This window comes from Cricetulus griseus, assembly GCF_003668045.3.
Source record: "Cricetulus griseus strain 17A/GY chromosome 1 unlocalized genomic scaffold, alternate assembly CriGri-PICRH-1.0 chr1_0, whole genome shotgun sequence".
Taxonomy (NCBI): domain Eukaryota; kingdom Metazoa; phylum Chordata; class Mammalia; order Rodentia; family Cricetidae; genus Cricetulus; species Cricetulus griseus.
The window spans coordinates 14,382,560-14,405,449 of record NW_023276806.1 but is presented as its reverse complement, the minus strand read 5'-3'; the positions used below and the strand labels follow the sequence as shown (position 1 = coordinate 14,405,449).

At 38.5% G+C, this 22,890-nt stretch overlaps 1 protein-coding gene across 1 annotated transcript; it reads right to left on the bottom strand.

Moving 5' to 3' along the window:
• Positions 1-1,419: 1,419 nt before the first annotated feature.
• On the bottom strand, positions 1,420-22,620 carry LOC100752277 (calcium-activated chloride channel regulator 3A-1-like). The gene is made up of 14 exons (XM_035451920.1): positions 22,462-22,620; positions 20,962-21,102; positions 19,970-20,117; positions 19,530-19,638; positions 16,946-17,123; positions 14,157-14,384; positions 11,689-11,913; positions 9,446-9,623; positions 8,088-8,188; positions 6,745-6,969; positions 6,125-6,395; positions 3,751-3,918; positions 3,024-3,257; positions 1,420-1,873 (listed from the first exon to the last, which is right to left on the bottom strand). Exons 1-14 carry the CDS (start codon positions 22,618-22,620, stop codon positions 1,503-1,505), a joined length of 2,736 nt encoding a protein of 911 aa, XP_035307811.1. The 3' UTR covers positions 1,420-1,502.
• Positions 22,621-22,890: the final 270 nt, after the last annotated feature.

Genomic DNA, 22,890 nt, shown 5'->3' with positions numbered 1-22,890 from the left:
AGAGTCTCTCTCCTGGCTTCCTGGACCATAGCTCAGCCATTGAGGGTATCTCTCCTGGCTTCCTGGACCATAGCTCGGCCATTGAGGGTATCTCTCCTGGCTTTCTGGACTCTAGCTCAGCCATTGTGGGTCTTTCTCCTGGTTCCCTGGATCCTGGCTGGGCCACTGAGAATATCTCTGCTAGCTTCCTGGACCATAGCTCAGCCATTGAGGGTATCTCTCCTGGCTTTCTGGACCATAGCTCAGCCACTGAGGGTATCTCTCCTGGCTTTCTGGACCATAGCTCAGCCACTGAGGGTATCTCTCCTGGCTTCCTGGACCCTGGCTCAGCCGTTGAGAGTCTCTCTCCTGGCTTCCTGGACCATAGCTCAGCAATTGAGGGTATCTCTGCTAGCTTCTTGGACCATAGCTTGGCCACTGAGGGTATCTCTCCTGGCTTCCTGGACTCTAGCTCAGCCATTGTGGGTCTTTCTCCTGGTTCCCTGGATCCTGGCTGGGCCACTGAGAATATCTCTGCTAGCTTCCTGGACCATAGCTCAGCCACTGAGGGTATCTCTCCTGGCTTTCTGGACCATAGCTCAGCCACTGAGGGTATCTCTCCTGGCTTCCAGGACCAAAATTCGGCCACAGAGGGTCTCTCTCCTGGCTTCTGTGAAGCTGGCTCGGCCACTGAAGGTCTCTCTCCTGGCTTCTGTGCTGTTTGCTCTGCCATTGAGGGTCTCTCTCTCTCCCGGCTTCTGTGCTGCTCACTCGGCTGCTCTAAAATAGATCATTTTTATTTAACTTCTCACATAATCATGAACACATGATATTATATAGGTATTGTTGATGTGACTGGGCTATATTTTTCTTTGAGATTATAAAAGAATTAACTTATTTAACAAATATTTATCGAACATCCAATTCTGCCCTAGATGAAAAATTTTACACCAGTGAAAAAATATCCCTGTTCTAATTATACATCTTGGTAATATTCTTAAGATCAAGTGATGGTCCCAGGACAGAAACAGAACTTGCTTGTGATGCCCACAATTCATGGACAAAAGCACTTTTGCTAATCATTTCAAGCCTAGGACTTATAAAACACCTGCAGTCAATGAAAAAAGACATTTGATTTTCTCCCCACTTTTGACCATTTTTCTTTACAAATTACTTCCATAGTCCCTTTTGATTACAGTTGTGTAAACAGGAAATATTCTTCATCAGTTATGTTACAAATAATTCAACTATAGAATTAGTTGCTATTATCTATGCGCAAATCCTTTAAAATGGCTTGTGTGAATTTTCATTTTTATAATATACAAAGTGAATTTGAATCACTATGAAAATAGAATGGATATCTTATTTCCATAATAAATGGAACAACAAATACTTGAGGACATGTTAATCTTGATTTATGTATTGCAAAAGAATTGGTGATAGTAAATTCAAGGCATTTTTCAACTTCGATTATGAATTTTTATATTACAATTGTTGACTAGCAGACAGTGGGTTTAGTAAACTCACTCTAAAGAAACTCTTAGCAAGTATATATAAGATTGGATTTTAGTTCTAGTATATTTTCTAGTGTAAATATAGTTAAAAATCACAATATTAGGGCCCAGTGCAGAGATACCTTGTTCTGGAGCAATAAACTTGACAGCCTGTGCGATGTTGGAGATCTCTGAAGTGATACTGACTTCATTGACGGCCTGGATTGCAATGTAGAACATGGAGCTACTTCCTATTTTCAAAGATCCTGGTTTGAATTCAAAGTTTTCTTTTGACCCAGCCTCTTTAGGTACGAGACTAGAAGTATTCACTAAAGTAGCATTGTGAAAATCTTCTTGGAGATCTTGAGAATGCCGACTCATTCTGATGACGTATCTATGTGCTGGAAAAGAGACAGACACGTGTTCATTAGAGTGAGGACGGGTCTCTGCACACACTGCGCCTGCGTAGGGGTTACCAGAGCATCATGAGGAGCTTCAGTGATGGAGAGCCCGGTACAGTTTGTGTCTGGTTATCCTGTCTCACTGACTTTAAAGACAGTATATGAACATTTGTTTTAAAATAATGTGAAGTCACAAAATCACAGAAAAGCTAATTCAGTATCATAATACCAGCCTTTACCAGAATCCGGGTTTCTTTGTAGAAAGACATAGACAGACATGAACTCAGTTTTAAATTAGCACAAGGAACACACAATGTTCATGTTCAGTGAAGACAAAGAGTATCTTCTGTGACTTTTTATTAAGATGAAAGAAGAAATGGGGTGGGTGGGGCCCTCAGTGACAGCAGAGGAGAACAGCTGAGGGTGAGTCCAAGGGCACAGAACCCGGATGAGCACTGATTGCACACGTGCTCGGGACCTAGTCCCACCTCGAGCGGCACCGTGATCTACTCCTCTCCACTATTGTGTTTCACAGTTATTTTTACTATTCCATTATGTGCATGTGTGTTGTGCCTGCATGTATGTCTGTACCCCATGCGCTATCTGCTGTGGAGGAGCAGCGGGTGGTTGGGACCTGCCTGTGGGTGCTGGAGTGGGACCTGAGTCCTGTGAGCAAACAACCATGCTCTTCATTCCTGAGGATGCTGTCGGTGATGGGGGAGGGGGTGACATAATCTTGACCGATTTTACAACTTGAAGATAAAAATTAGGAACAACTCTGGCTAATTCCAGCTTTCTTGAAGTTCAGTTTTTACATTAAAAAAATAAATGAATACTGGCCTATAGTAGAGACTCCTTAAATATTATGTATGAGTGAAACATTGGAAAACTTTGGAAAGAATGGCAATGCCATTTCACTCAGAATAATTACTGAATACATTATTTTTATTTTTAGATAAACATTTGCACATATCACACTTTTCTGTTGTATAAGTATGTTTGTTCCCTTACAGGCCCAGCTGAACAAAGAACTGGAATCATTTCCAGGCAACAAATTTTGTAGTATCTATTAAAAAATGTAATAGTGTCTATAATTTAATTTATTACATATGACCCATTGTGAATATTTAAAATTCATTGTCAAGCTTACCTCTTCCTTTGTCGAGGACCTTGCCAGGGGCTGTCCATGTCAGGTGAATGTGATCTCCTTTAAACTCAGCCTCCAGATCTGTGACTTTACTGGGTGGAAACACATGAGCATGGTCACCAGCAGGAGGCGCTCCAGACACGGTAAAGGACTCTCCAGAGGTTAGTCTGCTGAAGTCTTCCACTGGAGCTTCTGCATCTTGGATTTCGGGTCTGGGTGGATTCATTATAATTTTGCCTATGAAAAACACCCCCAGACATTTGGATCTCTCATATTGTCTGTTTTTTTATCTCATGCTGATCTTACAGCTCTTCAGGGCTCATGTAGGTTGACGATACACATTGAAAAAAGGAGAGAAAAGCTTCTTTACATATAACTTTGACATATGCTATGTTAAAACTAATGTTTAACCTGTCTTAACCTATTACTTTTGCATGAGTTCTCTGATGAAGGGGATTCATTCCACTCTCGAGCTCTAGCGTTTAGCACACGGCTTGTTCCATGAGCTCAGGAAATGAAATGTATTTTGTGAATGAAGCAAACTGAGGGAAATGCTAACAAAATATGTGGAAACATGGTTTATCCTGGGTCCACCACATGAACATGATTTTGAATCCCAAAGATGATTGTATAATTATATACTTGGGGTTTCCACATATATTATCATTTCAGTGTTTGTTTTATATAATTTACTGAAGCAGGTAATACATTTTGATTTAATGCAACTTACCATCTTCAATATAGCCAGGTATATACAGAGACTTGTTCTGTTGTCTTAAACTTAGTCTGGCTGTGTTTTTTCTTGCCTGGACATGTACTTTTAGGCTGTATCTACCATTTCCATGATAATCTGTGAAATATCTTGTATAGATGCCATCATTTTTAACAGTGTCAGCACCTGGATAATGCAACACAACAATTAGTCATGGTAAGTTAAAATGAAGATTGACACTGTTCACAAGCATTGATGATATGAGTTTAGGAGTTTAAACCCTAGACCATAGTGTTGTGATTCAGATCCAGATTCACTGTGTGCTAACTGTTGTTTTAGAAAACAAACTTTATAGTAGGCATTCAGTTAAAGTTAGCACTTACTTTTGTTTCACAATAGAAACTTGTCCAGAAAACTATTAGGACAAACAAGATATTTAGCAAAGTAGCGGGATACAAAACCAAAGTCAAAAATCAATAGCCAAGTTTTGTGTAACCACAGTATTGTGAGCAATGAGGCTGATCCAAGGTGCAATTATTACTGATTGAAAAGTCAGTAGCTCTCCCATATACCAATACTGAGCAGGCTGAGGAAGACATTGAGACAACAATACTATTTCTAATACCTTTAAAAATACTCAGGAATAAAACACTGGAGGGAATTGAAAACAGACACTACAATGTGGGAACATCTTCCATGCTTACACATCAGCAGAGTTAATACCATGAAAATGGCTGCATAGGTAAAAGCAATCTACAGATTGATGCAATTCAGATAAAGAGTCCAATGACATTCTTTACAGAAATAGAGAAAATAATTATAAAATCCACATGGAAACACAGAAGACCCAGAATAGCTAAATCAATCCAAAATAAAAGGAACAATGCTGGTGATAGCACCATGCCTTGAAGTCATACTACAGACGCACAGTAATGAAGCAGCATTGAACTGACCTAAGAGATACGTGCAGACCAGTGGAATAGAATAGAGGGTGTAGCATTAAACCCACACACTGAAACCCTGCGATTTTGGACAAAGATGCCAAACATACACATTAAAGAAAGATAGCCTCTTCAACAAAGAGTGCTGCGGACACTGGACAGATAGATGTAGAAGGATGAAATGGGAACACTAGTTTTCGTCTTGTATGAAATCAGTTCTGAAAAGATCACACACCTTAGTGTACAATCTGGAACTCTCAATCTGTTGGCGCAGAACATTTCAGGATGTAAACATAGACAAAAGGACTTTCTGTGAAAGACGCTATTTACTTAGTAGTAAAACCAAGACCTGACAACTGGAACATGAAATTAAAAGAATTCTGTATAGTAGACAAGCAAATGTGGCCTACTACATGGGAGAAAATCTTTGGCAGTTATAATCTGATAGGATAGATATCTAGAATGTATAAATAATTTAAAAAATTACCAAAATAAACAACTCAATAAATGGGCTGGTGAAGTGAACATAGGGTTTCCAAAGATGAAGTACCAACATCCATTGAGAATGGTCATTGAGCATATGAAGAGTTCCAGTATCTTTTGTCATCAGGAAAATGCAAATTAAAAATACGTTGAGATTCCATTTTTCCCCTTCTCATCTCATCCCAGTCAGAATGTTTATTATTAAGAAGAAATATGATAAAAGATACTGACAAACATGTAGGGTCTGTGTGTATATGCATGCATAGCAGAGAAACCTCTAATACAACACTTTTGGAGTAGTAAATTAGTTGAGTCCCTATGGGAATCAGTATGAAAGTTTCTCAAAAACTGAAAAATAATGACTTTATGATCCATCCATATCCATAGCATTGAGAAAAATGAAATTATTCCATCTGCAGGAAGATGGATACAGGTTGCGATTGCCATATTAACCAGCATAAACATATACAAACAAACCTCCACATTTTCTCCAATGTGTAGATACTGGATTTTATATAGATAGATATAATTCTATATATCTGAAAGCAGCTGTGAGGCCAGGATAATGAGGCCCTGGTGGGAGAAGCAGGAGAGAGAGGAGGTACAGGAGGGGAACATGGTTACAGCATAGAGTATGCTTGTATGGAGCCTATAAAAGCATGCACACTGTTAAAAAGGAATCTTACCAAAACAAAGAAAATAGAACTAGATGGAAAAAGCATATGTAAAGTGTTAATAGTAGTGAAAATGGAAAACTGTACTTTTAATTTCCATGGGAAACCTGAAATTGATAACGGACTTTAATCAAAATAAATGTCTAGGCTTGATTTGTCAAGATAACAAAGCAAACTAATTTAAAGACATCATTACTCAAATAGAGTTTTAAGTGTATTGAAAAAGCATTGACTCCGGAGTTATAGAATCCTGTAGAATTTAAACTCAGTGGTGTCGATGCAGGTTCCCATTACCTGCCCCGTTGTCCCAGAGCTCCAGTGTGACTCTATGTCCGTCTTCAGCTTCTATAACAGCTGTGACACTGGCTCCCAGAACAGGCAAGAACCCCTGGCTGACTCGTGCATAAACCATCAGCGGGCTGGGGTACTGTGCTGGGTTGTGACTCATGTGAGCAGTTGCCATTACTGGGGACACGGTAGGACTTCTTGCTCTAGTGGTCACTGTCAGCGTCAGCAACTGAGATCTGGCATTCTCATTAGAAAGGCTGTAAGTCCAAGTACCTGTCTGGAAAAAAATTAACAGGTTTGATAAAATTTTTCTGCTACTTGGGATATAAAATGATTTGGAAATGTAAACAAAATAAAAATATTTTGGGGCGGTACCTTTGATGGAACCCAGGCTTCATGAATACTAAACAAGCATCCTATTAGTAATAGAGAATTCCATTCCTAACCTCAATAATGATTTTTAATGGTTGTTTAAAAAGAATGAGTAATAGAGTTATGAATGCTTAGATATTCTACTCAGTTTTTAATGAGAACTTCTCTGTCATTGTAGTAGCACCAATAACCTAACGTGTCTTTATTTCTTAACAAGGGATGGATTACTGAAACAGTGGAAAAAATACACTTACTTCTGCAATGCCTGGTATTTGAAGTTGAGCAGAGCGAATATTTAGCTTATCATCTTTGAAATCTGATGTTGTGTATTTTTTTCCCTTTGGATCTTGAAGAATGATTTCTGGCTTTTGTACTGTCCAGGTGACAACGAAGAAAGTGTCATTTCCAATGGTACTATCCACAGGCACTGTACCACTTATCTGTTTTCTCCCTGCAATATCCAAGGTTTTGCTTTCCAACTATTACAGAAATAAAAAGCCAACACATAAAATGGAATTTTAGTATTTAGGTAGATCACAGTAATCCAAAATTTATATTTATGGTTCAATTATAATAACAAAGAATTAAAACATTTTCCAAATCTCTCTTTCTCACATACATGTTGTTTTACCTTCTTAGGGTGGCTGAGCTTTAAAGCACTAGTGTCCAGGCACCCAAGGCTATGGCCTGGGGACAATTCTGTTTCCTTAGACAATGGCTCTGTTGCTGCCACTAAAGTAGTTCTAACTATTTCTCTATAGTTCTAATAAAACTGAAGATTCCAAGGCTAGGGTGATGACTTCTTAGCTCAGAGAATTAGAATAGCAACTGTCTAATAGTCTCTCTTTGCTGGGGTCCTGGAAGCTACTCCCTTCCACAAGGCCCCAGCTGAAACCCCATGCTAAGTTCCTCCTTGCTACTTCCTGTCAAGCAGTTGCTGATTAACCTGCCTCACTGGGCCCAGGTTAATTTTATTTAATTAAGGCAAATGCAGCACATCGTTGTTAACAAATGCACCATGAACAAATGCAACACACCTTTGCCTGTTTAAACAAATATTCCAACACACACACACACACACACACACACACACACACACACACACACACACACACACACACACCTCTCACTTAAAAGATGATATGTCTAAATTGAGTGGTATTTGGAGATTGAGCAAACATTTTGGACTTTATTTGAGTAACTATAGAGACAGGAATTTCTGTTTAGTGAGACAGATAAAATGAAAGAAAACAGCAGGTGCTGAATAGCTTAAGAAGTCAGTATATGAAGAAAGTGGAGAAAGAGGAAAGAACTTTACTTGGAGGTTAAGGAAGAGACAAAATTAACAGATTTCTTACAGCTTTCCACTTTACACACACACACACACACACACACACACACACACACACACACACACACACACACACATAGAATACAAGAGATAATGTGTTCATGCCATATAAAAGAAAATTCACTAATGGTGTATTTTACCATGGAAACTCTTTTTATGCCAAAAGAATGATTTATTAGAGAAAGGCCATGTAATAGTAGCATAATAGGAATTTATAGGAACTGAAGTATTTTGCAAAGTGCTGACCTGCAGTGTTCGCTGCAAGATGTCGCCACTTCCAGATGAAATCCCACAGAAGGCATCCATAAGGCCAGTTATGTCTCTATTGGCATAAAAGCGAAGCCCTCCTAAATGGGAATATCAGATATACTATCAGCAATACACTTTGAAATCCCCTGGACATTTCCTTTTTATTATTAAATATGACATTTATTGTGTGTGTGTGCACAAGAGTGTAAGTGTGCATTGTGTGTGTTTGGGTGCATGCACAGAAGTCACAGGACAGCTTGTTGGAGTTGCTGCTCTCCTTCCACCATCTTGGTCCAAAAGTTGAACTTGAGTTTGGAGGTAAACACCTTTATTCAACTGAGATGTCTCACTTGCCCATATGAACTAAACACTGTACAAAAGATGAGTTTCTCAGAATCTCATGGACTTTCAGCATATCTCAGAAGTTACAGTCATTTTATACTATGCAAAATCTTTTTCAAAATAGTTAAGATAAAGATAAATGGGAAATGTGTGAATAAGGACAGTTTCTTTATTTTATGTAGCTAATCGTCACATGTCAGTGCAGTAGTCAAACTGACCTGAGTACCCAGTGGTTTACAGAAGGTGACACTGAAGTTTGCTCCTAAGAACCAGATGCTTGTTTCTTAGCTGAATCAAAACAGACTTAGATAATCAGAGGATTCCAGTTTATAATACATGAAACTGAAGCAAAATGTGAAACAGAGTCAAAAGGCAGAAAATAAATGGTGTGAGTGAAAGAAGAGACTTCTTGGGTATGAAGAGTTGGGAGAGAATCGATCAGAGAGGACAAGAATTTGACAAGTGACTGCCAGAATCACACCAGAGTGTGCACAGTAACTAAATAAGGAATGCCACAGAGCAACTGGGAGATACTTGAAGTAAGTCAGGCAGGAAAACTGGATAGAAAGGGAAAAACACAGAAATATTCAAAACTCAGGTTTTGTGAGATGGTGGGAACCAAGTGGAGTGATGGGCAGCCCTTAACCAGTGATCTGGGTTTTAACTGTAGCCCTGAGAAAATCATTTATAGCCTCCAGGTTTCCACATCCTCACCTAAAAGTAAGACCTCTAAGTCTTTACTGTGGGATTGAGTGGTGTTTTGGGATTGAGCAAACATATTGCAATTCAATTGAGTAACCATGGATTCAGGAGTTTGCGTTTACTGAGATGAAGAGAAATGGATAAAGAAAGGATGAGAACAGCAGGTACCGAATAACTTAAGGAGTCATTATGTGAAGAAGTGGGGAAAGAGGAAAGAACTTAACTGAACGTCAAGGAAGAGACAAAAATTAACTTTAAGGTGGTGAATTGTTAACAGCTGCCAGTTTAGGAATATATGTCCGAAGTTGTACCTGTCATGGTTGACAGAGTCTCCAGTTCCCTGGCAGCATCAGGCCCCAGGGCGATGGTGTGGATGATGGCACCACTGTGTTTGACTGCCTCAAAGCATGAACTTATTTGTTTATCTTCACCATTTGTTACCAATATGATTTCAGAACCAGAAGTCCTCTGGTCACTGGAAGTGATTGCCTGTGAAAAGCAGTGTGTTAATTTCTGACTGTTACTCTTGAATAAATTTGAGAACACACATACTTTTTATATTCTTTTCTAAGTTGAATTGATACATGGAAATGAGTAGAACACTAGATTTCTCAGAGCCTTTAATCCTCTAGATATAAACATTTTGGCTATCCAATTGAGGAAGAACAAACCAATAACAGTTGTTTGCACATAGTAGCTACTTAATGAATATAAGCTGTTGTTATCGTCCACTGAATACTTGATGAAGACATGAGACTCCCAGGTAGTTGTAGAAGGCTTCATACTGAATAACATTTGCAAAATCATGACCAAAGTTGAGTGAGCAAGATTGAATTATTTGTTATGTGACTTTCTAATGTATTTTATTTAGTTACTACTAAAGAATTATATGATTTTTCAAAAAAGAGCAAAACAAAACAACTTTGGCTCATCATGAAGGAAGAAGTTAGTAAGTTTACAATTATAATTGTTTTCTTATTTTCTTGACTGTTCCTACAAAGAGTATTAGTTAAGAGTCCATGTGTCAGATTCTTTGATTTTAGGTACCTTGAGAATAAATCTATTTTCTAAGCATGAATTATTATGTTTAGTCTTACCTGAGACTTGCCCAAACACACCACCCACCCACCCACCATTACACACTCTATAGATTGTTAGCTTAATGATCAAGTTATAGACTCTAGAGATCAGGGTCTGAATGTTATATTTGACAATTGTCTTACGACCTTAAGATAGATTTCATTAAAGTTCAGCTTCTTTTTGTGAAGAATGGTCATAGTAACATTCCCCAACTCCTAAAATGATAAGGGTATAAGATCATGCATCTAAAGCATTTAACACAGAGAGTAATGTGGTGTACAGTCAACACATAGCTACTTTTTAATGATTTTTCAAGTGATAATTCTTAAGTATTGATAAGATTTCACTATGTAAAAGCTGTTTACAATGTTGAACATGGTTTTCCACCATTTGTTCATCAATAAACTTTGTGACCAAAATATAAGATATAATAAAATTTACTAAGAAAAATATACAGCAATTTATTCAATCATCTGAATATATTTCTAGTATATAGGACTCATATTTTAGAGCCAAATACACATGAAAATTATTTTCATAGTAGCAAACCTTTGTAAACATCTACTTACTTACATATTTTCCACACTTAAATGGGGTAAACAATATTGATACCCATCTCATCTTTTTTCAGGAAACCAATTTTGAATATTCAGTTACATTCCCAAAACCTTTTAGGTAATTCACAGTAGAGTGGACACCTATGGCTTCAAAAGCTAATCCGGCTTTTGAGAAATTGGAGGCAGGATGGAATTAAGAGAGACTGTGCACCAATGGTCTGCGTAGGGCAGGAGTGATGACTTTGACAATTGGAGGATGAGTGGAGAAAATGGTTTCAGTTTCAGTGGCTAAAAACATGAGCACAAATACATTAGCATGGAGGCTGACTGGGGGAAGAAAACTAGAGGAATACTGCTGAGTACACTGGGCAATACCTCTGAGTACAATGGACAATTAGCTCCTCATTTTTAATTTCACAATCATCATTATGTTTTATATCTGCCTATGTTCAATGCATATTGTATGTGGAGCTACCTCTATATCTGGATTTTTTAATCCAATTTAAATTAGTGTGTTATGACTTTTATCCATACTATAAAGTTGTCACTGCTTTCTTTCTGTGTATTCAATGGCATTGTCTCCCAGGCATAGAAACTATAAGTGAGAGACCTAGAGACATATCTACCTCCCCAGTGAGGTTTTGATGATTGTTTGCCAAAGGAGGTTTAACCTCAGTCAATCCCCAGTGCCTCTCCATGGAAGACTTTATCAATGGAACAACCGGACACTGAGAGGCTGTGGCTGTAACTGATAGTCAATGAAGCTACCTGTTTTTCTTCCAGAAATGCTTAGTCTGATTCAGATCAGAATGTTATTAAATGCTGCAACCCTGAGTTCATGACCCGTGTTCAAAGCTAAATGAATAGGATGGAAAGCAACAAGTAAATGGCAAATTATATTAAATTTAAATGTTTACCTGAAATCCTGCTTCAAGTCCTCTGCAAATTGAAGTCCCACCCGAAGCTTGCTGTGGGAGGTTTGCAGTGATCTTTGGATAGTCATTACTATTAGTTATTTCCGTTAGATAGTTTTGGATTATGGCAGTGGAGTCAAATGTGACTAATCCAACCCTAGATTTCTGTTCAACAATTTGAGTTAAATAAAGTTCTGCTGCTTGGTTCATTCGAATAAGACGGTCTCCCTGTAAGAAAAAGATTCTCTCTAAATTTGACAGATTAATGAGAGACACAGTCATTTGTGGGCCAGAAATCATGGTAATAATTGATGGACTGAATATCCTTAGCTCTTTTGTATTATTAAAAACTTTGAAATGTTTAAACATCAGTTGTTATGACTGTAAAAGCCTTCAAAGTCTAAGCCATTTTATGAAACAGTTATCTATTTGCAAGCTTTCCCTGAGGAAATGATTTATAAAGAGCATAAAATGATGCTCATTAGAATGTTTTTAAAAAAAAGTATCACAATGAATATCTTCAAACTGTCTGTTAATAAGGATGTATTTGAGTACATTATGGAACATTGTTCATGATAAAACCATTAAAACTTATGTCTGTGCTCCTGATGGGATACTGTCCCAGAAGGCCTAGGTTATTTTACACTCCAGTGACAAGTGTGGGATACATTAGTATAGAGATGCTGACTAAGGAGGTTTCTAAACCTCTCCCCAAACAACACAGGTCATTGTCATTGCTTTTGGCTGCCCCCAGCACTAGGCAACACACATGGTTTGTAGGACACAGAGAATTAAAGAGGAGATAGGCAAGAAGCATCTTCTCTGTCGGATAGCTCTCATGTTTCCAGGTGTATATAGGTCCCTGGAAATAAAAAAGTCAATCATGGTCTTATTCAGTGGTGGCCCCTGAGTACTCCAATGCCCACAAGCTAAACAGTCTGTGTCCAGTGGTGTAACAGTCACATGACTTTGTGGGTTTAATCAAATGCTTTGTGATCAGATAGGAGGCCCTGTCCTCAAGAGAGAATATGTGCTTCATACTGCAAAAATGGCCATGAGCCCAAGGCTAGGGTGATCATAGGCTATAGGGGGCACCTACTACCAGTTTTGCCAAGTGTACATATTATCACATATGTACAATTTGCCTTCTAAATATGTTTATATACATGGATTAATGCAGCATTCAGAATCTAGTTTCTCGGTCATTCATTGAGGCTTCTTTTTGCAATGGGAAGTGGTTAATTCAGAGACTCATAACCAGTCCAAGTGCTGAGAATCAATGAATTTTGAGTGATCTATCAACCCTAAATGGCACATCTCTATCTTGGGAACATGGCAGGGGAGGAGGTGGAAATAACCTAAGTGCTGGAGGCATGAATCCCCATCTTCTGGGTATGACATGGTCATTGACTCACCAACTCAGCAGCTGTGGTTACCTGACAAGATCAATCCATCAGCATTTCAGTATGGATGAGGAGGGCTCATGAGGAGCTCTGGGTAGTTAATGGCTTCTGGGGAATGGGTTCATATTTCTCCACATGTAGCCACTGATAAACTGCCTATGCTTTCCACCTGCCTCTGCCTCCGGAGTGCTGGGATTAAAGGCCTGCGCCACCAATGCCCGCCTATGCTTTCTATATTCAGTCAGTTATTACTCTAACACCCATCAAAGTAGTAGGGATAGTTGTTGAGATGGAGATAGAATGAACAAGACAGGGTGGTGGAAAGAATATGGTTGAAAATATAAAGATCATGAAATTATGTCTAAAATATTTTACAATTCATGCAATAGAGACAAGCCTACATGCCTACAATCCAAGCACCTGGGAGAGTGAGGCAGATTGATTAACACAAGATTGAGACCAGTCTCGGTGACATAGTGAACACCAGGTTACCGATGGCTACATAGCATGATTGTGTCTCAAAATCAAAGAAACAAAAAGCCCAAGTTATTTAGTGTCAAAATGCTTGCCTAGCATGTAAACAGCTCTGGGTTAAATTACCAGCAAAACACACACACACACACATACACACACACACACACACACACACACTCACACACACAAACACACACACACACACTCACACACACACACACACACCACACACACACACACACACACCGTATACACAACTGTTTTCATGAAACCATTATTTATGAGAAGTGCTTATGGTATATTCCATAAAAGTTCGATTACAACACATCTAAAATATAACAGTTTCATAGAGGAAAAGCAATTATAGTAACAATAAAATTGGAGCGATACATTGAATGATAAAATTGTTTTATAACTTATTCTAGGTACTAATTTATATAAAATCATTGGACAGATATTTATTTGAACATATATATATATGTATATATTTGAACATGTATATCCTAGTTTGTTAGAAGTATACCTATGAACAAATTATAATTGTGTATATAACTTAATTATTTAATTTAAGAAATCCAGTAAAAGGTCTCTTACTTCTTTCATGCTTTCAGATTTATCCAGCACCAAGCAGACTACCCGCTGCTTGGCCTTGAGCAATGAAAACGTAGGTGGAGGCGGTGCTTCTCTTGCTGTCGTGGGAGAGGCATTCTGAAAATCAGAAGACTCCTTGATGACGTCCCATGTGCTTCTGCGATTACACATTTTGTTTTGTAGGTTTGGGGCTTCTGTATTGTGGGTTTTTTCTGTGCAAAATTCAACCACCTGAAAAACATCAATTCAAACATGATACTCATAGGGACATCCTTCTTTTCCAATATGAAGTTAGCTGTCTCATGCATCCTGAACAGGATTTGTCTCCTGACAAGAATCACTTCACGATCAGATGTTTGGACATCCATTTCTCAGACCCCAGAGGAGGCGGGGTGAAGCTGATGGACAGCTCGGGGTTTTGGGAGGTTCTTTGGCACAGTTGAATTGTGTAGGTGAAGCATGATGGCAGCTAACACAACTCCTTGAATTAGCTTCCAGCTTTCTTTTCTAGTCTTTTGAGCATCTCACATCTTGAATTAGGTTTAAGAAGAAAGGTTTGGGCTACTTCCTAACGGTCCCGGAAAATGGTACAGGAGAAATGGCTGTCTCTTATTGTCCATGCTCAACATCATCAAATGGGCCCTGAAACTTGTGGAGAGACCCTCACAACCTAGCTCATTATCAGTGCTGATGGATTCTGACATGTAAAAGCAGTATGCCTGAAAAATTAATAAAAGTGCAGGGAGAAATTTAGGAAATAAACAGTTCTTGCTCTGAGTGATGAATTACATCTAATCATTTTTCCAGTGTATGTTTTATTACTATAAACTTTGAAAATCCTCCAGGTTTTGAAAACCTGGAAAAAGAAGGACATGTCATAAATTAGCACAGGAAACATCCTACAATAAGCTCTCAGAAATGGTTTTTAACAGACATTTTGTTACATGTCTGCAGATGTAAGCTCAGAGGGAGAACTAGCTGGATACATCTAAATATCTCATATTTTCATTGTAAGAGCTTGCCTTGTTTCTGACATGCTTGGCTTCAAATCTCCCAAATGGGGTAATATTGGATTGGATGAAAAATGAATACAAACCAAACAGTGCTTCCTATCATTTCCAGATGGGAGTGGATGATCATCACACCAAGCCCCTCTTCCTCGTACCACCCACATTGTCTTTGAATGAAGCCTTTTGCTTGCCCGTTTCTTGTCTCTGCCCCATTCCTCATGCATGTCAGCCTAGGTCTTTTGTTTCTATTATATGTCTCACCATTGAAGATCCTTGTGGACATTGTGCTAACTGAAATAAGCTAGGCATTGGAAATCAAATATTTTACTCATACATTGAGTCTAAGAAAAGTTGATCTAAAGAAGTAGAATTCAATAGGGGCTCCCTACAGCTGTGCAGTGGAGTGGAAAGGGAGACGAGAGAGGGTTAATAGGTATAAACTCCCACTAGAGAGCAGGAATGAGTTCTAGTGTTCTATAGGGGGCCAGTGTATACTGTGGGTGATTGCAGTTACCATAATTCTGAGTTCCAAAATAAAGAGACATGGGGAATTTAAATATTTGCATCACAAAAGTGAATGTTTGAGGTGATGACTGTGACAGTTAGTTCCAGATGCTTATTATACATTATATACATCTATGGGGATATCGCACCTTACCCTAAATTTTATTATGTGTCTGTTGAAATTAGTTATTTTTAATCAATTAAAACCATGAAAGAGAAAGATGGGATAATCCTTAGAAACAGCCAGGAAAATATGTTTTCCAACTATATTATGAATTTTCTTTTTAAAAATCTGTTAATGTTTTGTCCACTTTCTGTCAAGCATTGTTAGAATGTTGTGTGTATAGCCCTTATATACCAAAAATAACAATGCAGATAGTATATTTTAGTTTTCAATTAAAGAAGAGAATACAAGGGGCTGACAGGATGGCTCAGCGTAAGGGCACATACTGCTCTTTTAGAGGACTTGGGTTCGGTTCCCAGCACCTCTGTGGTGGCTCACAGCTAACTTTCTGTAACTCTAGCACCAGGGAACTGGATGACTCTGACCTCTGCAGGCTCCAGCACTCATACACACCATGTACAAATACACAGATACACAGACACACAAAGACAGATAGACACACAATTAAAAATAAATGTTAAAAATAGACGAGAGGAATAAATCACTGATTTACCAATTTTCCCTCAATGACAGCTGAAAATGTAAGAAAAGGTTTTCTAGTGAGATCATCTGATTCCCAACACCTGTTGTCACTCATGAGACTACATGTTTAAAGATATTTTAGGTCAAACAGTAGCTCAGTCAACATTTTGCTATTATATCTTTTCTGTGGAGACATTACTGTGCATATTTTATAATTATCAATATTTTATAATTATTTGGCAAGCTTTAGTGAGATCCAAATGCAAATTTGAGAATGTTCAAAGCTCCATTATAGATTAAAAGAGTAACTTGAATAATATCCAGGGAAGAATTAAAAACCAGGTTGTTACTTTTGACACAAGATCAACAAACATAAATGAAGGGAGAGATACTCCATGGTGGTATCACGTGGTACCCTGCTACATATGAAGGAAACACAGGTTCATAAAAAGAGCAGGACAATTCACAGACACATCATGACATGGCCTGGAGAAAATGGACTCAAATCCACCCCAAGAGTAATTTTCTTCCCTCTGTTTTTACACATACCATCAGTGGAAAGCCAGCTTCCATAGTTAATCTCCCATCAAAGATTCTTTTTCTTTTCCAGAAAATAAATTGGAAGTACTTACAGTATTGAGATTTTGCATGAACATTATGGAGTCCCTGGCAGTCTGAGATTTGTCTGGGATAAATGTACATTTGGATTCATAGAGCCCTGTGGTTGAGTCACGTCGGCATGGCCTTATCACGGTGCTGCCTCTCTGACGCTCATGGACCACATTTCTCCCAGTAATGCCAGTGGAGCATCTATGACAGAAAGATCAGATTATTGCGGTGGTTCTGGGTATGGAGAGCAGGCGTGTGCACACCAGGCCAGCCCTCTGCCAGTGGCTACTTCCTCAGCCCCACTCTAAACTTCCTGTGTTTTTCAGTATTGGAAGTCAAACCTAGGCAAATCAACACACTAAAAATCTCTCTGAGTGGCAACTTTTACTGGTCATCACATACTAAGAACTCCATTTTGACAAGAGTAGATCCAGGTCTTTACCCATCCTTACCATGTATTGTGCTTTTTAATGTTAGTGTGTGTTTGGCATGTGTGTTCATTGTGTATGTGTATGGATGTGGACATGTGGAGGTCAGAGGACTTATCTTCAGGAATTCCATTCACCTCCTTTGAGGCAGGCTTTCCTTGCCCTGGAACTCACCAATGAGGCTGGACTGACTGGACAGCAAGCCCCAGGAGTCTTCCTTTCTCTCCCTCACCAATGCTGGGATTAAAAAAAAATGCACCACCATGCCAGCAGGTTTGTGTGACCTCTGAGGATCATTCTTAGTTTCTCATATTTGTAATGTAAGTGCTTCACAGTCTGAGCCAGATTCCTCACCAAGAGTATCATTTTTAGGTCATATTTCTTAAACATCCATCACTTGCTAATATGATCAATAAATCTATTGTCTTTGTCATTTGAGTTAAAAAGACAGTAATTTTTATAGTACAATACTAATGTAAAAATTAAATGAACTAAAAAAAGAGACAAATACAGATAAATGGACTAAGATTTATTGAAGATTTGTTTTTTTTTGTGGAGTGAGGTGATTCAAAATTTTGCTCAGACCTCTCTAATTTCCAGGCATGATATACACGGCTGTGACTTTGTTGTATGCTTCACTTTACATTTTGATCCTCATTGAAGGAAAAAGTACAAGTAATGAACTCAACCATTTGGACTCCACAACCAAGGTATTTATCCCTGGCAGAGCAGGAAAGAGTCAGCAGTACAGAAAACAAAACAAAACAAACTGCAACAAAAGTTTTCCAGATTCTAGAGAGTTTCCATCTATAGGAAGAATGTCTTCCCTTTTAAGCTTTGTGGTATTAATTCACTTTCATGGGTTAATTTATTCCAAGGATAATGGAGATGGCTGGCAGATAATGTCTTTTAAGAGAGTGAGCTTCAGGGTGAGCCTTAAAGCTGCGCTGACATATGATGGCACTCACAGTTTCTCATATGCTATAGGACCTCAGTGATACAGTCCTTTTAGTGATTGCTTATAAGGAGACTCACTGATTATTTCTTAGTTTACAAAGCATTTATTGTTTGATAATTCTTTGTTTAGTTTTGACTTTATGTTAGGCTTAATATGATGAGATTAAAAGAAGACAGAGTCCTCAAGGATCTTAAAGTTCATTGAGAGAGAAAAATTCTTGGACAATCACGGCTGGCTGATAAACATGTGAGAGAGGCCAACACATGCTGTAGGGTTGTTCTCCTAGCTTTTCCCATCAAACCTCAACTGAGAGGAGAAGAAAGCTCTAGAGATAATTTTATAGTGGGAAAGTGGGAGCAGGAGGGGCATTGAGTGTGTTTCAGCCTGTGTGCATGGCTCCAGGCAGTTCTGCAGACCACATACCACAAAGGGGATTCGGCAGGTGACTTCTAGAACACACTTCATCTTATAGACGTTTTTCCAAACAATCATTGCCTCTTGACATCTACTTCTATTTTTCTCAAGACTTAATAGAAATATTTAAGTGTTTGTTACTTTCAGTTTGAAGGCTTAAACACTTTACAAGTTTATCCATAGAGTTCTGGGCTACATTTACCCCAGAATTACACTTCTTAAGAAAATCAACTTACTCACTTATCTTCATGAGAAATATGGTTTTTCACTAACTTAGAAGTAAACTATAGTCATCATAAGGCCCTCTAACAACTTAATTGGTTTCAATGAAGCAGTTGGACCATAAAATGTTTTGAAACATGAAGAATAAAAAATGCATGGAATGGAGATAGAAATGGGGCATTAGAGAATGTAAACGAGGAGCAGAAGAAAACGTCACATGTCTTCTTTCTGCACAGAAAATTGTAGTAGAAAATACATGTGAAAAAATAAAAGTGCAAAATAATATTGATAACCTGTGTAGGCTTGAGTTGCAGTTTGTTGATGTCTGTGGGTTTACCTATTTCATTTATCTGCTACCAATAGATAATGTTTGTAAAATTCCCGTGAGTACTGCAATAGTTCCCAGAACCTGACTCTCCATCCCAAGATGGTGACACAAGAAGTATTCAGACATGCAGTAACACATAATGGTGCAGCCTGACTATGTGTTGGGCTGCCTGAACACTGTGCTCTGTGCTGCCCAGAACAGAGAGATGAAGCCATAGGCAATAAGGTGTAGACTCAGTTTAGTTCACACTGTGATACCTTGTGGCTTCAAGAGTGTTCTTTCTGGACATGTAGAAGGACTGGTCTGTGTTATACTCATCAAATACTCCCCATCGGAGGTGTGCCCACTCATGGACGAAGACTCTGCCTGAGAGAGAAGATTGTCATCTATAAAACTGTAGGTAAAATATTTGAACCGTTTCCTTTTGTTTTCAGTCATTTTGTCCATTTCCAAAATTGAAATTGTTATAAACTCTAGAATTTTATACTATTTAATAGCCCCCAAATTTAAGTATGCTGGTTACAATAAGTGATCCATTATAAGTTTGCATGCACAAGTAGGTGGAATGTAACTACAATATTTTCCAACAAAGGTATTACTTAATGTTTACTTTTCTTAAATTCTTAGAAATCCACACTAAGAGCTGTGGTTTGCTTTTCCCCAGTGGAAATAAGATGTATAAAATAGATATTCCTACCTCGGGGTCCATACATAGGCAAATTATCAGTCAGGAGGAAGTTTGGAGTAAAATGTATGTACTGTCCTCTGTCTCCACACTGTCCATACTGAAGAGTGTAGGGATCATCTCCATATTTCAGGTAATGTTCAGCAACTATGATGTCTGCCTAAGATGCAGAACAAACCCAGTCAGATCCCAAGGGTGCTAGAAACAAGAGATTTTACAAACAAGACTGTCTTATCTAAACTGGCGAAAGTTGGGATTGAGTGGATTAAGTGCTTTTTTTTTATCCACATAGACTGGAGTTCCAGTCCCAACATCCACATAACAACTGGGAACTGTGACCCATGTGTGAACCACACTAGTGAACTGGCAGTGATAAGCAGACTATTGGAGATTGTTCTCCAGGTGGTCTAGCCAAATTGATGACTCTCAGATTCAGTAACACACCCTGTCTCAAAATCGAGAGCAAATAGAGGAAGACACTAAGTATTGACCTCTGACTCCTAAATGAGGATGTTTGTGCACATACCCACACTAAACACAAACACACATACCACACAGGCATACACACTACATACACAGGTACAGACATACATACATACATACTACACACACACCATACACACATATACCACATACCCACACATGCACAGACAACTATATACCTGCACATGCACACTACACAATACACCCTACATACACACACTACATACACACACAGACTTGAACACACACACAAGAATATACTCTACACACATACATGCACACACACCACACACACAGGCTACACACATTACACACACAAGGCAGGTGTACATTCACACACACATGCACACACATGTGGATCCATATACAAACACAGTCCACACATGCATACACACATACACAAACAGCAAAAGAGGAGTTATATCACTAATTGCTAACTTAATGATTTTAATATCAAACCTTGTAAGTATCCATTTGGAAAAGGCACAAGAAACAGTTTAGGGTCTGGATATGTCACCTACTTTGTCATATGATTCCCGTTTTGGCGTTAGGTACTCGGGTTTTGACTTCCAGGTCATCGGGACTAAAATCCTTACATCCCTGAAATAAAATCTTCCTTTGCTGGCTTCAAACAGGTAAGTAGAGGCTTGAGATACCATTTCCTGACAAAATTAAAGGTGCATTATGGTAACAATGTAAAAAAAAAAAGCATGAACGTTTATACCCAAACCAGGATAAACACACAGGGCTCCTCTTCCTCAAATATGCTTGCACAGCATAACTAAAAAATGGGATATATTTTACTGAATCCTCTAATGTATAACCTCATTTCCATATGCCCAAGCCAACCCTGGTTTTCACTTGCCCTCCCCTCCAGTTGGTGGTCAGGGTGGACATGGGAGTGAAGTCTCTGGGTAGGGTACTAACATGCTTAGGATCACAGTTCTGTAGGCAAATTGTTTACTCATCAATGTTCTTAGACTTGGGTTGTTTAAACAAAATGGGGAATTTAAGTGCGGTAACATTTGTATGTGATGTTAATTAGATTGTTTTTGTTTTAGTTGTGGTTATCATCCAGGTAGAGTGTATATATAAAAGAGGAAGTTATAAAATATATTTTTCGAAACTTCATATATAAATATGAATCTACATCACTCCCTCTTTATCACCTCCTCCGACTCTTCCCATAACCTCTACTCTCCCCACCAAGTCCATCACCTCACCTTTAACCATCATTGTTGCATATATGTATACATTTCTACTTATACATCTGTATATATAACCAACTTAGTCATTCTAGCATTGCCCAAGTGCTAATAATAATTGTAAAGAAGACTGAATTGTTTCAGCTTGCTAATTGCTTTGATCCTACAGACCAATTATGACATTTATAGAGGACATGAACCCTGTGTTCCTAACCATCCTGGAGATTTTGAGAGGACCTAATACCAAAGTACATGTTACACAAATGCTTTTATCATACAAGTGCAATTAGGAACAAATCAACTTCAAGCATTTCTAAGGTTTTCATGAAGTTAAGATAGGAAGGATTTCAGGTTTTCCAAAGTTGAGCATGTGGGACCAACTGGAGAAATGTGTAAGACAGCAGCTGCTTGGGTTTAAGTGTACATTTGCTGTATTGACTTTGTGAAAACAACATCATTAAGATAAAATATGAGAACATTTCTCCACTTATTCTAAAGTATAACCTAACTAGTTACTATTTTTAAGAGCTTTAATATTAGTTTTAATGTGCAATAAAAACATAAAGCTAAGCAGATACTCATCTTGGCTGTAGATAATACTGCAAAGGTGATGAATACAGTCAAAGTGGCTTTGGGAGTGTATAACTCTGTCTCATTGTGTGTGTGTGTGTGTGTGTGTGTGTGTGTGTGTGTGTGTGTGAAAGAGAGAGACAGAGAGAGAGAGAGAGAGAGAGAGAGAGAGAGAGAGAGAGAGCGCTTATATACCTGAAAAGAATTATTGACATGCAAATATGAAGATAATAAAGCTCTTCTTACCTTTATGCTTTGGATGAGTCGGTCATCTTCTGGCACACTGGGGTTAATTGCAATGACCACTCCCTCGTATCCATTGTTGTTCAGATGGACCATGGAGCTTTTCACCCCCTGCAAGAGATGCAGGCTGAGGAACAGAAGGAACTTCAGACTCGGCACCATGTTTGCACATTATAAGTGAGGTTGCAACTCAAGGAGAGTATTTATGTGCCTGCCTTACTCAGGAATTTGGATCAAGACCAGAATATTCACATATAATTTTCAGAGAGAAACACTGATATCTCTTGGTGATCTTCCTTAGCCAATCTAAAGACTTAGTTGTTCAGTTACATGGGTGTTGTGGTGAATACATTCATTGCAATTTCTAAGACAGGATACAGTGTGGAGCTGCCACCAATATTTGTCAGTTAGTTTCTGTTTGCATGAGTTTAT

Excerpts from the sequence above, each read along its gene's own strand:
- LOC100752277 (XM_035451920.1), bottom strand. The coding sequence starts at position 22,620 with ATGGTGCCGAGTCTGAAGTTCCTTCTGTTCCTCAGCCTGCATCTCTTG. Across the intron at positions 11,914-14,156 it reads AATCTGAAAGCATGAAAGAA|GGAGACCGTCTTATTCGAAT; the intron begins GTAAGAGACCTT and ends TTTTTCTTACAG. Across the intron at positions 3,258-3,750 it reads ACCTGGCTATATTGAAGATG|GCAAAATTATAATGAATCCA; the intron begins GTAAGTTGCATT and ends TGTTTTTCATAG.